The sequence below is a fragment of the Silene latifolia genome, unplaced genomic scaffold (genome assembly GCF_048544455.1).
Source record: "Silene latifolia isolate original U9 population unplaced genomic scaffold, ASM4854445v1 scaffold_20.1, whole genome shotgun sequence".
Classification (NCBI taxonomy): domain Eukaryota; kingdom Viridiplantae; phylum Streptophyta; class Magnoliopsida; order Caryophyllales; family Caryophyllaceae; genus Silene; species Silene latifolia.
The window spans coordinates 5,127,916-5,145,010 of NW_027413163.1; the positions used below are offsets into that span (position 1 = coordinate 5,127,916).

The 17,095-nt window shown below is 37.1% G+C and overlaps 1 protein-coding gene across 1 annotated transcript; it reads left to right on the forward strand.

Moving 5' to 3' along the window:
- The first annotated feature begins 2,376 nt into the window (after positions 1 to 2,376).
- On the forward strand, positions 2,377 to 14,490 carry LOC141638389 (uncharacterized). The gene is made up of 17 exons (XM_074447802.1): positions 2,377 to 2,946; positions 3,041 to 3,084; positions 4,935 to 5,157; positions 5,251 to 5,294; positions 6,837 to 7,778; positions 8,042 to 8,105; positions 8,219 to 8,281; positions 9,478 to 9,541; positions 9,639 to 9,732; positions 10,300 to 10,383; positions 10,487 to 10,576; positions 10,696 to 10,723; positions 11,151 to 11,672; positions 11,925 to 11,986; positions 12,805 to 12,914; positions 13,275 to 13,362; positions 13,656 to 14,490. The coding sequence occupies exons 1-17, from the start codon at positions 2,520 to 2,522 to the stop codon at positions 13,968 to 13,970; spliced, it is 3,264 nt and encodes a 1,087-aa protein (XP_074303903.1). The 5' UTR covers positions 2,377 to 2,519; the 3' UTR covers positions 13,971 to 14,490.
- The last annotated feature ends 2,605 nt before the right edge of the window (positions 14,491 to 17,095 follow it).

Genomic DNA, 17,095 nt, shown 5'->3' on the forward strand with positions numbered 1-17,095 from the left:
CAATACAATCCAACATAGGTACATTTCTCACTAAGCAGGTCACACTTGAAACACTAACACATGTCCCCATGTGTCATGCATATATGTTATCAGGTTAAGCTAAGGATATAAGATTTGCTAAGTGGTTCAACAAACTGATACATTTCCTAAACATATGTCACTCAAACATAGATACATTTCCCAACTAATAAGGTCACATCATTATAAAAATGGTACATTTTCTAAATAAAATGGTCACATTATAAAGATGTTAATATATGTTACCATGTGTTAAGCATAGATGTTATCATGTTAATTTCAGCACACAACAATCAAATGTAAGTACATATCTCTAATAAGCCGATCACATTATTAACAAGCATCTATTTGTGACTATCTTTAGTCTATTATGTGCACGTGTTAAGGATCCCTTATCAACACAAAACCAAACACTCAACACTCAAACTGACATATTGTGTAATGGTTACATTTCAGTCTAAGGTGATAATATTGCTACAGAAAACCCTATGTCACCATTTTTACTCATAAGTTTTCATTTTAAGAAGTTTTGAGGTAAAACCAAACAATTAGTTTAACGATTTACATTTCGCAACTAAGGTGATAATATTTTCATATGTCACCATGCTTATTCATAAACGTTATCATCATAACATTAATTCACGCATTCTATCTAATAGACAACAATTCAAACAGGATTACATCTCGATACTAAGGTGGCAACATTTTTAACACAAATCATATGTCCCATGTTTATTTATATATGTTAACATGTTAAGCATCATTTTATACAAAACAAACATAAATATAATGTGCAACACACTCAAACATAGGTACCTTTCTCGGTTAAGGTAGTCATATTTTCAACACTAACACATATGTCACCATGTTTACTCATTTATGTGAACGTGTTAAGGTTCATTTTAAACCCAATCAAACATTTTTGTAATGTTCAACACACTCAAACATAAGTACATTTCTCAACTCAGGTGGTCACATTTTGAACACTAACACGTATGTCACCATGTCTATTCATTTATGTTAACATGCTAAGATTCATTTTAAACCAAACAAACATAACTATAATGTGCAACACACTCAAACATAGGTACATTTCTCAGCTAAGGTGATCACATTTCAATTCTAACACATATGTCACTATGTTTACACAAATATGTTAACATGGTAAGATCGATATTAAACCCAAGCAGACATAAATATAAATAGCAACACACTCAAACATAGGTACATTTATCAATTAATGTAGTCACATTATCAACCCAAAGGTGGTAACATTTTCGTTTTCAGATTATTGCAAATATATTTCAGATTACAATCGTACCGTATTCCGCGCATGTCGTTTCTTGCTCTTCTTGTTTTTGCCAGCAACATCTATCATCTTAACAACGACGTCAAGCATTTCTACTTTCATGAAAATAAAATTGATATTTTAAGATAAATTGCGAGATAAACATTAAAATCACATTTTTCTCTATTTTCGCCATCACAGCCTTCGACAAAACCTAATTTTGACATTAATTTATACGAAAACAAATCAGATTAGATCAAGATTCGTAAAATCAGATCACAACAACAATTAACACGAAAATCTAATTTTGACATTAAATACGAACAACAAGATCAATACGAAAACAAATAAGATCACAACAACAAAAAATCAAGATTCGTAAAACCTAATTTTCACATTAATTAATCCTTTAGCTTCTGATACGGGATAAAATCAGCGTGGGTTGCGCCGTTGTCGTTGCAGCTCGGGATTGGCAACAAGGTGACTGATGAAGGAGCTCCGTCGGATCTTGACCGGATTCCATGGTACCAGCTCCGATCAAACTGTGAGTATTTCCTTCTCTTTATTGATTGATTCATATTTATGCCTATTTGAAGATGATGACGGAAGGTAGGACATGAAGATGATGACCGAAGGTAAGAGATGAAAATCTTGTTTTTGAGAATTTTTAGAGAGATGCTAGGTAGAGTGTAAATGTTGTTTGACAGATTTCTCTAGAGAGATGATGATATATGTGGTGTTTGTGTTGTAAAGTAGACAAAGCACTGTAAGAATACTGAAAAGAGCGGAAACTTTGGGAGTTCTTCTTTTTTTTTTGTATTTTTTATTGTTTGTATCAAATCACCTTTATCTTACAATAATACCAACTACTGGCCCACTACTATCCATATCAGCTAATATGATATTGATTCGGTCCGTTTTCACCGGATAACATCCGTTACAAGGGAGACTAATTGATTCTCATTATAGACGAATAGTTGCCGTCTATAATGAGACGAACTTTTTACGATAAATGCAAAAGTTTCCATATGCCAATGGCGGGACATCGCGGGTGCCATAGTATTACAAAAACACACACTACATTTTCCACTCTTCTCAAACCTTCCCGCTCTTTTGCTTCTCTCTCTCTCTCTCATCCATGGATCTTCCAGACATTTCCACCTGCTAACCCTAATTTCCCTAATCTAACCTCCAGATCTTCCTTCCATCCGCTATGGAAGCTCAAATCTCGACTTCCGAGCTCGCAATCACCACTAAAAACTGCAGCGAGAAGGCATGGCATTTGGCCGCCGTACTCATGTCCATCGGTCGTCCTTCTTCTCCCGCTGAACTCGCTGAAAAGTGTTCGCTCTTTCCTGCTTCGATTGTTTTAGTTAAGTTTCTTTGCTTCATCCCTAAATCGCCACTTTTTTTGACTAAAAACGACCTCGTTTTGCTCTCCGCGAGTGCGTTTCGTGTTGTCGGTGAATTCTTCGCACTTTCGGCGCCGAGAATTCAGATCGGTGTTTTTGATGCAGCGATGTCGTTTAATCGATTTAGCGGTGGTGATGTGGTGAGGACGTATTTTAGGAAGAGGAAGAACTTTGGGAGTGAAGTTGTGCCGTTGGTGAAGAAAAGAGCGATTATGAGATCAGCTGAAGGTAATATTGTGAAATGATTCTGAAATTATGTATCCTTTTTCATTAGTTTTTGTTCAATTTGAGTTTAATTAGTTTACGAATTGATGAATTGCAGGAAATGATCGGGAGAATGAGAGCTTCAATTCCAAATGCAAAACAGTAAGCTCTCTTTTAAGCTACCATTAGTAATTTGAAGCATTTTGTTGACAAATTTCATGAGTTAAGGAATCCATTTCTGTGATATTTTAAGAAGTCTAGCTTACTGTCTCTTAAAACAATATTTATTCCGCGGTTACTGATTTTTAAATGATTCCTGAACTGAATTATAGAGTGCATTATAATTTCTACTTGAAATTTAATTCTACAGTTGTATACTTGTATAAACTTGCAACTTTCTGCTTTGTTTCTACTTCCGCTCCTTACTTTGGCCTCCAGTTGGTTTTTGTTCTTGCTGAGTGCTAGTGATGAATAAGCCAGAGCCCCGGGACGTAAATTTTAAATGGCTGTAACATGACTATGAATACTCAAATGTGTAAGGAATTAAGGGTTCAAGGTAGCGCTACGGTTTTGCTGTTAGGATTGTTTGTACCAACATCAACTCAATTGAAGAGATAATGGATCTACTATTTCTTCAAGGATGTTGTAACTTGTAAGATGGTATGTCACACTAGCTAAATAAGATACATTGAATAACAAAGATTAACACAGAAATATGTGGTTTACTAGCAATGTGTTAGCTATATTCATGGACAAGGGAGATATTTTACTGTGGAGGAATAAAGTAACCGGAATAAAATGAATAGTCAGAGTGTCAGACTGAATTAACAGACTTAATTTTGTAGCCTTAAGGTTAAACCATCTGGAGTCTATACACTACTTCAAGCAAAGAGAATAAAAAACTTCCGAACAAGTCCTAAATCCCAATTCTGATAAGTGACTTAAAACTAAAAGTTCTTTGTCTAATGGATTCAAGGCGTATATTTTGATGTAGAAGAAATGAGGCCTACGGTTTAGAGAGATCTCTTTGTTGCTTGTGGTACACCATAATTACATCTATAAGTGGTTCAAATGATAAATGTACAATTTCTTGAAGATGAGGGGCTCGAATAAAAAATGATCTTGTTCTGGCCTTCTGGGGTTCCAAACTTCCAATAGCCAACGTGTACATAAGCAAAGAGGCATTACGTTCTGGAAGAAGATTCTGTCCTGTATAACAGTGGATGAAGTAGTTAAACCAGATGTTATTTATCAGTGTAAAATTTGCGGCAGATTGCTTTGCTTGCTATCCTGATTGTATAAAACTTTAAACCACTGGAGTTCCATATGCTGAAGAATAGAGTTAATTTCTACAAGTCGATTTTTAGTATATGCTTGGGTGAAGACTTGAGCGATACTACTATTACAACAACAACAACATCCGAGCCTTAATCCCAAAATGATTTGGGGTCGGCTGACATGAATCATCCTTTAGAACCGTCCATGGGTGAATGCACACCTCAAAATGTGAAAAAAATAGAAAAGGGAAAAATGAAAAACAAAAGGGAGAGCGAAACATAATACAAAGTCGAGGTAAATTTATTGATTTTAAAATCGAAATCCGGATTTTTTTTTTTTTTTATAAAAACTTAAAATTTAAATCGAGAATAAAGATTAAAACCATTTTGAAAACCGAAGTGGAATTTAAGGATCCGGAATACCTTAAAAGTAAACCAAGTAAAAAAGAGAGGGAGAGAGATTCCATAATGTCGTGTCATGGTAATATGTGCAACTAGCAAGATACAAACTCATTATTGATTTTAGACTTAGATTGATTTTACAGAATGATTTCACAATGTAGTTAGTGTTGTGTGGGACCATTGTATGCATTTCAATGGCCTCATGTGAGTTTTTGTGCTCACGACAAGATCTTCATTGTCAGGATGCATTGTGCTTATGTCCATAAATGTAATGCAACCACCACTGAAATATTTCTGAAGAAAACCTTTTTTTAATTTCCTTCCCATGTGTAGATAGTTGATATAAAAGCACGGCCACTTGACATACCTGAAAGAGTTGCGTTGGAGAATTTCAGTGACAATGCTGGTGCTTCTTCAATTCCAATTTCTGACACTGGGCTTTTGAAGTATCATTCAAAGAACGATGATTATGAGGAGTATGAAAGCAAGCTAAATACACCTCAAGAAGATGATTTCTTTTTAGTTGAAAAAAGAGCGCATTTTAGATCAGTTGAAGGTAATATTGTAAAATGATAGTGGAATTTTGTTTCATTTTCTGTGATTTTTTGTTCAATATGGTGTAATTAGTTGAGTAACTGATGATTTGCAGGAAATGAGCGGGAGAAGGAGAAATTTGGTGCCAACAATGGACCAGTAAGCACTTTTTTAGTTATCACGTGTGCATTTTATTCACCAAATTTTATTCGTGAGCTGCTTTTAGGTTTCAGATCTTATGTTGATTAAATGTGATTGATTTGTTACTTTAATGTGGTAAGGAATTCAATTAGCCTATGCGGAATTTTAAGAAGTCTGGCTGAGTTACTAGACAGTAATCTATTGTTTTTTTTTTAACTGATTGCTGAACTAAATTGTAGAGGGTATTGTAATTTCTAACCATGATATAATTACTACCCCATCCCATTTTTATTGCCCCTTTTGTCTTCAAATTTATCCCAAATTAATCTGCTTTCTAAATTTAGTAAGTAAACAGAGCGGACATTCAAAATTGCCCTTACTTAAGTAGGTACTACTACATCCATCACAATTCACAAATAAAGTATCCCCAACTCTCTTTTTAAGTCAAAGGGGGTAATATTGTTATTTTCTCACCTTCTGTTCAATTATCCCAAAAAGGAAAATAGGATAACAAGAATGGGATAGATGTAGTCTGAAGCATTTTTTGGCTTTGTTTCTTCTTCTGTACTGTAGTTGAGCCTCCGAATTGAAGGGTTTTTCTTGCTGCGTATTTAGTGATGATAAAGCCAAATCTGCAAGACGGAAGAAGTATCTAACTAGGCAATATTCAAATGTGTAGGGATTTGGAAAAGTAGTACAGTTTTGCTGTTAGGATTGTTTTAACTTTTAAGTACTGGTAGCTTAAATCAACACAGTCAAGAGGCAATAGACCAAATAGTTTTTTAAGAATGTTGTAAGATCCTCTGATTCACATGTTTTTTTTTTACATTTTTATTTTTCTTGCGAGGAGTATTTTAATCAAATGTAAAGAATCAAATGAATCAGAGGAAGTAGTATGTTATAACCAACGCATAAAATGAACTGAATTGCAATGATCAAACCTATAAACTATAACAATGTGTCAGACTGTCAGTTATGTCCATGGACAAAGAAGATGGATTTTATTGTGAAGGAGAAAGTATGAAGGTAACTAGAATAAATTGAATAGACTACATAACTGGCCTCATTCTGTAATTTTGAGGGCTAAACCAAATTTGTAGAATTTGCTTTGCTGCCTAAGGATAGATTTGACTTTTTCTGACTTTATATAAGTCCAATACGTTGGTAATCCAAATGCTGGAGAATAGAGTTCAATTTATTTGCGTCAATTTTGAATATTGACTTGGGTGACGACATGACTGATACTACCATTTGAGGGATAAAAACAACGATACCAAATACTATAATGTTGTGTCATGGTAATGTTTGTCATTGGAAAGATATAAATATGCGCTGTTAATCTTGCGAGTACAGTTCCTTGTAAAGAACGAAATCATTACTCCTGATATGAAAGGAGGGAATATAACATGAAATGGAACTGTTGTATGCACTCAACTAAATCATATGATATTTTGTACTTATAGTAATGTCTTCCTTTTCAAGATGCATTGAGCTTATATCAAATGAATGTATCTCTGAATTTTTTTTGAAGCAAACTTTTCCATCTCTTCTATTATGTAGATACTTGCTCTGAAAGCACTGCCACTTGACGACATGTCACGGGGAGTTGCTTTGGGGAATTTCAGCGACAAAGCCGTTACTCGGTCAATGACGTTTTCTAACACTGAGTTTTTGAAGTCTCAATCAAAGAATGATGATTATCAGGGGTGTGAAAACAAGTTAAAGGCATCTCAAGAAGATTTGGAAAATTATTTAGTAATGGGCAGACCTCAGGACAAAAACTATACCGATAATGCGACAAGCTTAAATACACTTGAAGTACGAGGGGAAGGATGTGGGCCCCTTATTTTTAAAAGTTTAGCAGAAATCTCAGCTTTTTTAGGAGTAGACGAACTTGACCCTGTTGATTTGAAGGCCAAGATGGATGTTGATGCTTCTTCCTGTTTGAATCTCGATCAATATGACAAGGACGTGTCGTTAAATGCTGCTGTCGCTTTTCATGCTCACAAAGATGTCATTAATAGGCAAGCTCCTGAAACAAAGAACGAAGACACGGTTGAACTGGCCTTGGAAAAGTGTGTTACTCCTGACGGAAGGCCTGAGAAAGAGAAGCATTCATATGGTTCATGTGGATTAGGTTCTCTTTTTGAGGACATTCTATGCACAACTATGGAAAGCCCAACAAGCAAACAACCAACTTTGCCAGAAGAAATAGCAAATAACAAAGCATGTAATCAGGCTCTGGTTACTGCAACGCTGCAATCTGGTAACCAGAAGACATTCTCAAGACTCTCAGCTGTTCAAAAGAAGGTTCCTGAGCTCAAGCCAACTCTGAAACAGAAAGCCCCACTAAAATTGCAGCAGGGTAGTAAAGTGGACATTTTCTGTAAAAAAACGAGAGCCCCAAAAGATCAAAATGCCACTGCTTTGAAGGACAATGGCAAACACATTGCTAGGGATATTGCAGCTGTAGAACAAAAATGCGCAAACAAATCTGTCAAGGTCAGTTCTCTGATTTGTCATGCTGTATATAGTATATCCTGCAATAAGGGAATTGGTCTTGACATTTAATTTATACACTATCTTCTCTTCCTAGTTTTTTTTCCTGAGTTTTTCGGACTTTGGATGCCTCTCTCTCTCTCTCAGCATATCTTATAAAAATCCTAAAAAGTTTGGCTTTCAACATAAATTACACAATCAAGAAAAAGAAATTTTGGTCCCTTGTTATCTCGCACAAGCATCATAACAATTTATGTCCCTTGCAGGATCTACAAAAGTCAAATTATCCAGAATTCGAGTCTTACACAGTTGAGGAGGAAGAGGGATCAGGTAAAACATCTATGATAGTTCATAGTTTTAGGATCAGTAATTGCGTTCTGGTGTAGCACGGCGATCAATCTGTTTTTGGTGGATTACTGATTTGCATTCACCTCTTGCAACAGGTGGTTATGGGACAGTCTACAGAGCTAGAAGAAAGACTGATGGAGTAACATTTGCCATTAAATGTATGACAAAACAAATTTATGCTGATATAATATCCTTATTTGACAGATTAATTGTTCCATTACATACATGTGTGGTTATTTGGGTTCCGTGCTGGACTTTTCTCTGCTTCCATTATATAAAAATATCAGACTTATGTTTTGGGAAATTGCCAAAACTTGTTCAATTTATTAACTTAAGAACATTCAGTTAGCCAGTTGCCGTTTTTTTTTTTTCTGGCAAGTTGCTCAAAACTTGAGGCTCTAGGGCTATTTTATGTATCTGTAACTTTGTTATAAAGACGATCATGGACTGGGGCAGGCTTGATTTAAAAGGCAGCCCAACTGTGTGGGTTTGACCGGGCTGGCCAAACTGCCAAAGATAGCGGTTCATATATCTGCATATGATGATTGTATCTAAAACGCAGAAAGAGAAGCAGATGAAAGTCAAGTCCTTGCTAATATGCTTTACATTGTTCTTCATCTCTATACTTTACCTTCCTTTAAAGACTTTAGGAGAATGTCCAACTGTCAAACCGGAGGATGTTTTGGAAGTTCGTTTTTGCAATTTCCTTGCACAGAGAAAGAGCTATGCCTTTTGTATTCCATCAACAATAAAATTTGGAGAATGCAACAAACTATGTTAACTCGAAAAGGTCAAAAAATGTTGATACATGTAGAAATGTAATTCTCTTGTATAGTTACAAATTCTCTCCTGTTATGTCATTTTAGGTAAGTTGTGATAAATGTGACAGCCTCTTTGTGTTACTAACACAAGGGTAAGGCTCCATGCATCCCATCCCCCTTATCCCCGCAGTTTGCAGGAGCCCTTCGGCCACTGGGGTATTTTTGTTGTTTGTTATCAAATGACAATTCCCTATTCTAGCTCAGCTCATGAAGCCAATAACTAACCATTTGTTCCTAAATTAAAGTCCAAGCTCCCGCTTTTGTGCGATGCATGTTCTCCGAGATTACTAATTAACTCAATCTTGCACTAGCATGCCTAAAGTCTTAGAGCTAAGTTTATAGATTTGGATAACATCTTCTTGTTTAGGCTGTTACCTAGGTGAACACAAAAACTAAGCCTTCAGTTGATGTTATTGCTAGTATTTCGAAATTTTACTGTTTTGAAGGTTCTTTAACTTTGTGTGTTTGCTGCTGCATCATTAAAATAATTATACTATAAGAGCTGATATAACGAACTGGTTTGTGGTATGCAGGTCCTCATGCAAATGCTCATGTCCACCACTTAAAAAATGAGCTTAAGATGCTACAACGATTTGGGTATGTGGAGTGACTTTTGTCTTGACTTGAATTCCATTTTCTACAGATTAAACATCATTGTAGCAGATGAGGATATCAAATATATTAATTTTATCAGGGGAAAGAATTTTGTGATAAAGTATGAAGGCTCCCTCAAAAGTGGAAATGATGATTGCTTTGTTTTGGAGCATGTTGAGCATGACCGGCCTGAGGTAAATCCAGTAGCTTCATGTTTAGGAGCATGTTGAGCATATACAAAGACATGGCAAACGGATCAGTCGGGTAGGGACGGGTTAGTTGTGGTGTGTCATATTCGGGTTAGCTCGGGCCCGACCGGTTCAAATTGGGTTTCGGGTAGTTGATTTGGTCATTTCGGGTCAATCGTGTCGCGTCATTTTTGGGTCAGTGATTAAGAGAGAAAAATAAGTGTGGTTTGGACAATCATCTACGTACAAATTAGGTTTGATAAAGATTCTTTATATTAATGTAGATAATACTAAGCATGCTTTCAAATTAGTTGATAGTTATTTCAAGTCACTTTGGGTCAATTCAAGTTATTTATGACCTGGTCGGGTTAGGTGGTTTTCTGGGGGGTCATTTCAGGTCGGTTCAGTTTCGTGTTACAAAACTCGGATCAATTCGATTTTGGGATCACATTCGTGGTATGCAATTTGGGTCAATTTTGGATCTCGGGTCAACCTTTTCAGGCCGGGTTGGTTTGATTATTCATAGTCGGTTTTCTCATTTTGTACTCGTTATTGCTGTCCATTTCTTTTCAGGCACTGAAAAGGGAGATTGATATCAATCAGCTCCAGTGGTATGGTTTCTGCCTGTTCAAAGCACTTACTAGTCTTCATAAGCAGGTAATAGTTAATGATGTTCAACTCCTTTAGAAACATAATTTAGCCTGGACTCTGTAGCGCCTATTTTGAAGCTAAGACTGACTGTTGAGTTTCATGTTTGCAGGGAGTTTTTCATAGAGATGTCAAACCTGGTAACTTTCTGTTCTCCTGCAAAACTAAAAACGGGTACCTGATTGATTTCAATCTAGCTAAGGTAAGAAGTGAGAATTGCAAGATTGCTTCAGTTATATGTAAAAAGATGTCATATATTTTGTCTGCATTTGAGCAATTGATCATGGGTACCCACTAATTGTGTACCATTTTTCTTATCAGGATCTCCATCAGAAGCCTGGGAGTCTTGGTGAGTTTTCCATCCTTCATCACTCATCAGCATTCCAATAAACCAAACAATTCCCAAATTGACTTGGTCTTAGGAAATGTTCCGTTGCTTTCGTTATGTGCTAGCCAATCATATAAAGCGAGTCATTTTTATCACTGCTTCGGGCTTTATAATGGCTGATAAAAAGAGATGATTATGGTAATGCATTGGAAAGTAACATCCATGTATGCCCTCTCTAAACACTGAAAGTTTCGTTTCTTTACCAACTCAATTTTCTTGACCTTTCCCACCGTGTTCTGCCAATTTAGAAAATCTAAAACATTAACTATTCCAAATTTTCCTCATAACTCTCTAAGACCCTCCTTGTGTCTCAGTAGTAGTCATTCTCTCTCTCTTTGAGCAAATACTTGAAGAATCTAGTTGCTGAACAATATTTACGCCATGGCAGATAAATCACAGCCTGGCCACATGAGTGCAAGTGAACATGTCCCGGCATTGCAACATACGTTTGCAACCTCTAGCAAGCGAAGAAAGATATTGAGTGGTAAACCATCTGTTGCATTAAACCCAGGGGCAATAAATGGTACTAGCCACACCCAAGAGAGTAAAACTCTGAAGAGCAAGACCATGGGCAGGTCAAAGGTCTTTGATGACCTGGGTCGTGGTAACTCCCTAGCTAGCCAAGGTGCAGATGCGTCCGGCTTAACATCAAAAGACTTGACAAGCACTAGAACTTCTGGAGAGAGGTTGAGAGAACCAATTCCTTGTCAAGGTCGAAAAGAATTGATCAATCTAGCCCAGAAAGCAATGCAAATTCCGAATCCTGGAACCGGAAGTGCACCAATTTCCAAGCGGAAGAGGATTGTTGCATCGCCTATTGTCATGGACCAGAAATTCATTTATCCCACTCCAGCTCCACTACATTCTTTTGGCAGTAATGTTTTCGGTGCAGGATCATTGAATAATAAAGGTATTCACGCAACACTATTAATGTTCATTCTATTTCTGCTTGCTCAAATAGTCTTTGCTGAGATGGTCTCATATGATACCAACCCAGATTAAGTAGAATACTCCCCCATATTGGCATCAACGCACTAAAATAAAACCAACAATAACTTACTCGTAATATGGGTTTGTCTCATTTAGTCATACCCTCATATTAGAATATCTGCTGCTTGCTTTTAATTGTGTGTAACCTTTATTTTCCTTTAATTGCTCGTAGGAGACTCTAAGGCACATAAAGAAGGGCCATGTGTTGGAACAAAAGGGTTTCGTGCTCCTGAGGTGAGAACCTAGCTAGTTTTTTTGGTTCAAATGAGTGCACTTATGTTGCGGGTGAGAATAGAACCTAGTTAGTGTTGTCTGGTTACTTGTTCCATTTCCTTGATCACTTTGCCTTCTCAAATAAGGCTCTGATTCTTAATAAACATTGGCCGAGTGGATTTTTATTTAAAATGCTGTTATGCTCACTATATAAATCTGTTTTAAGAAAGGAGTCAAGACTAGTCACTTTATGTTCCAGTATTTGTTCTGGAGGAATGGATTTTTTTGTACATCATCCAGAATACCGTAGAACTTGTTTCGTGCACAATATTGGACTCACGCCTAAGGCTTTGTTGTCGTACAACATGGAAAATACCACAGTTTTTCTGTCTTTCTCAACTGAATTGTGAAGGGATTATGGAATCCTAGCTGGAATTTTTCTTTCTTCTCTAAGTTCTTAATTGAGAAGTCTTGCCTTCATTTGCTTACAGAAGATGCACAACTCTTGGTATTTACTAGACAGTGCTTCTTAACTCCTATATTGAATTTCCGCAAATCCTCTACCGCAGATGATGTCCTGTCTGTTGTCTTGCTCCCTAATTTTTGTGCCTTGTGAGAAAATAGTCAAAGTTAATCGTGGAAGTTTTAAGGGAGAATATGATTGAGTTGGAGGTAGTATAAGAGGAGTTACTTTTAACTATGTATGGAATAGCTTTTTGGTTTTTACTAAACCTTTGGGACACAGAGAATCTGAGATTTAATTATTCGCAGAACACATCATGTTTACGTGCTACTAAATATTGTTGAGAATCATTCACATTGCTTCTGTATGTTTGCAGGTCTTGCTACGATCGCCGTATCAAGGGCCAAAGATAGATGTATGGTCGGCTGGTGTCACGTTACTTTATCTAATAACTGGAAAGATGCCATTCACAGGCGACCCTGAACAGTAATAATTCTCATCTCTTCACTTATCCGAATATGTTTGGAATATGGGTAATTGTTAGCCGGGTATAGGCCTCAAAACAAGAGGAAAATAGAAAAAAAGGGTGATATGTGGTGGTAGGAGTGTAATGGTTGGGGGTAACAGTTACCTACCTCTCCATCGGATAACTACCTTCATATGGGAGTAAAAATTTCACATTACTCCTTTCTATCCTATGCTATCTCCGCATACTATCACTTCCTTTCATTTTCTCTTATCTGAGCTTTATTGACCTGATGACAATTAACTTCGTCCTAGCAACCCTCAAAAATGTAAATGTGACCATCATTGTGTGCTTCCTTTGGTAAATTATTATTATTGCAGAAACATGAAAGACATAGTAAAATTGAAGGGCAATGAAGAGCTATGGGAGGTGGCCAAGTTGCACAACCGTGATTCTTCCATCCCAGTGGTAATCTTCCTTACCTCTAAACTTAGACTCCCTCCATCTTCACCGCCATCCATTTATACTATCCTTGTTTGTCATTGGTGGTCAAACAACTCACCTTTTACAGATTCTCACTGACAATAATAGGTACAACATTTTCAAAATGATAATGTAAAAATAGTTTGTTTTGATAAATCAAACGTGCCAAATTTTAAATAGCAATCAACATAAATTTAGGGAACCAAACTGGCAAATTCAGACAAGGATATAAATTGCTTAAGGCTAACATTTTCTATCGGTAATCAATAATGTTTTAGGAACTTTTGGATGTAAAATTCTTACGATCAATGACAATAAAAGAATGGTGTGTTGCCAACATGAAGAGAACACGATTCCTTGATGCCATCCCAAGTTCACTTTTTGACCTCATTGAGAAGTGCTTAATAGTGAATCCAAGGTTGAGGATCACAGCTGAGGAAGCTTTCCGACATGACTTCTTCGCACCATGTCATGATACGCTACAAAGGATAAAATTGCGTAAAATGTCTCAAGATCGTCAGCCAAGAACCAACTCCTTGCCGATGTTACATGAATCTGTAGGAACTCCCAACAGCAGCCAACTCCGCCTGTAAATTTATGCCAAAATAGCTTTGAACAAAATCTTCCGGTCCGATTTATAACAGAGTATACCCCACAATGATCTTCTCTGGCAGGGGTTAAGTTGTCAATATTTTGGTCAACCTATCCCAGACACATTTTGGTCTCAGACTTAGTGGTGGTTTATTATAAAAGGAATCAAGGACTTTCACCAGCTCTTATGACCATGGTCTTCAAATCCCAGGCACATTTTGGTCACAATGGTGAATTCAAGGGATAGTATGCACATTTGCACAGGTATTCATACCAGTGGTACAGTTAGCCATAGCTCGGTGTGGACTATGGGTTTAAAATCCCTTATTGGATTGGTGTCACCGGTGATCAAGCAATGGTTGTGTTATTACTCAGATTCAGAATTTATTGCAATTCCTCCATCTAGTTTGAGGCTTTGAGCCTATTCTTAGGGAGGAATTTATAACTAACTGTTGGAAAGTAACATAGTCACAAAATATGGAGTATTTTGAATCAAATTGGAAGCATGATAATTGTTGGTTAGTATTACAACATTCGGAATACTCGCTGTAAAGCTAGTTAAATAGCTAGTTGTCACGGGCCGACTTCTCTTGACTCTCGCAAGCAAGCCGCACCCCGTGCGCCACCCGTCAACAGTCCGTCGTTAACGAGTCAGGCTTCCCAAATTGACTCGACCTCGAGCCTCTCCTTAGTATGCACCCACAATCCAATGATCGATGCCCGATATACATACTCATTTGGTTATCCCTCACACTCACCTCAATGATTAAGTGTTTTGGGATGGGGGTTGGAGTGAAGAGAACTCTCAAGACATCCTTTTGAAAGCTTGAATGGAACTCTCAACAACTCAAATACAAATGTACAAGCCTTGGTCTGTATATAGACCTCTTCTCCTACTTCTAATTTCCTAGAAAGTTCTATACAATTCTAATCTATACTTCCTAGAACATTCTAGACCCCATTCTAGAACACTCTACACACGATTGGAATGTACATGAACATCCATTACATACATAGGAGAAATATCTAGAACCACCTAGTTAGATACTTCTACACGCTTCTAGAACGTTCCACACAACTCTAGAATATTCTACACAATTCAAGAATACTCTACAATGTACTAGAAACTTCTAGTAGACTCTAGACAAATCTAAAAACCTCTAGAACGTCCTGGAATCTTCTAGAATCCTCCGCCAAATTTAGCCTATCGAACGATTTAACCCGAGTAGAGCAACGTTTTCGGATCGGTGAGTCGCCATTCGTGACATAGTGCTCACTTGTAATGAAAATTGATAAAGTAGTTATATATAGCCTTTTTCTATTTGCAGCCTTGCATGGTGAACTGCCAGAGTCCAGACTCCAGAGTAGGATAGAGAGATTCCTACTGCAGACGACCCTACTTGAAGTGTTCAAAACCATATCGGATTGAATCCCTGGCCGGAATCTAAACTGATAACTTACAGCTAGCTATCATATACATGTCCTAACTTGACAATTGACATGATCAATGTGACCCAATAAACAATTTAACCTAATGAATGACTTGTTAATGCATTAGCTTAATCGTTGAATTCATATTTAATTGAAACAGTTTTTGCATGATTCAATTGGTCTATCCTTGGAAAAAAAACTACTACCTCCGTCCCGGTTAATTCTTATCCTTTGCTTTTGGCACAAAAACCAAGGAAAGAGGAGTAATTCTGTTAATGACAAGTGGAACAAATTTAGTGTGAAAGATCAAATTGCTTATCAAGTTCATTTTTAAAATAAAAAGGACAATAATTGACTGAGACACCTTAATATAGAATATACAACAAATGACCGACAGAAGAAGTATTTTTTTGTGGGTAAGGCTAGGGGTAAACCTGAACTTAAAAAAGAAGTTACAAAAAATATAATTGTGCCTCCCACTAAATGTTCATCATCTCTTCTCGTGTATCTCTACTTTCAGCTCTGAACTAAGAGTATGTGAATGACATCCTTGCAGGTTTTGAGCAGATATTCCGAAAAATGATCTTTTTAATGCACAAAATGCAGTTATGTGAATGAGTGAATCTATCTAAACTAGCAATTTCTTGGTGTTTAACTCACTTGCCAAATTGCCATAGCGAGTCCTTTACATAATATCATTATTTCAGCCATCATATATGTAATCACCCCAAGTTTTTCCGCAAAAAAAAGCTTTAATGAGGCATCTCCCAGTACTCACCCAGAGTTTTCCGCATAAGCTTTAACAAGGTGTCCTCCAACATCCCTAAGCAAACCCACTATCCTTGGAAAGTCTATATTTCCTCGAGGAGCCTTGTCAATGTTCAGCACAAACCAATCGTTCAATGGAGGGGCCTAATTGTAATACTCCGCAATTCTTGTCTGAGCACTCTACCGAATAGAGGTGAGTACTCGACCAAGTGTGCTCTATTCGACCGAGTAGTCGTGGACCGAGTGAGATGTGAGTCTAACCCTTGACCTGCCAGGTGGCACTCGGCCGAGTAGCTCGTGTACTCGACCGAGTGGGGACTACTCGACCGAGTGGTCCGGTCTGGGGTTTAATTGCGCAGTTTGATTTCATGTCTTAAATGGGGGGTATATATAGTGCGTGAACAGTAACCCAACGCCATGTTCAACCCTAAAACTCTCCTAAATACTCTCTAGACTCTTTCTAAACATCTTTCAAGAGGATTAAGCTTTGGATTTGGGATTTTATATCTTTCCCTAATCTCTCTTTGCCAATCGTGCCTGAGCTTGTAAGTCAAAGTTTATGCTTTTAATCAATTACTTTTGGGTAAACCCTAGGATTTGGGGGAAAATTGGGGATTTGGTCAGTCAATTAGATGGTTGTAGTTGAAGTTTTTGTTAATTAAAGTGTCGTAGAAGTTTTTGTGATAGTAATTACTTGATTATTGTTGGAGGTGACTTCGTAGAGGAGGGATTCTAGTCCTTACTTGTGGTTTTTGGAGATTTGCTTCGAGGTAGGGTTTCCCTACTCAGTTCTTGATAGTATAGATGGTTGCATATGTGATTGTGATATCGTATTTGTGTTAATTCGGTGATTTCACATATTGTATTTGATATTGTGTTGTGTTTTTATGGAGTTGGTGGTGGTGTTTGTGAGGCAGTTGCGGGAGAC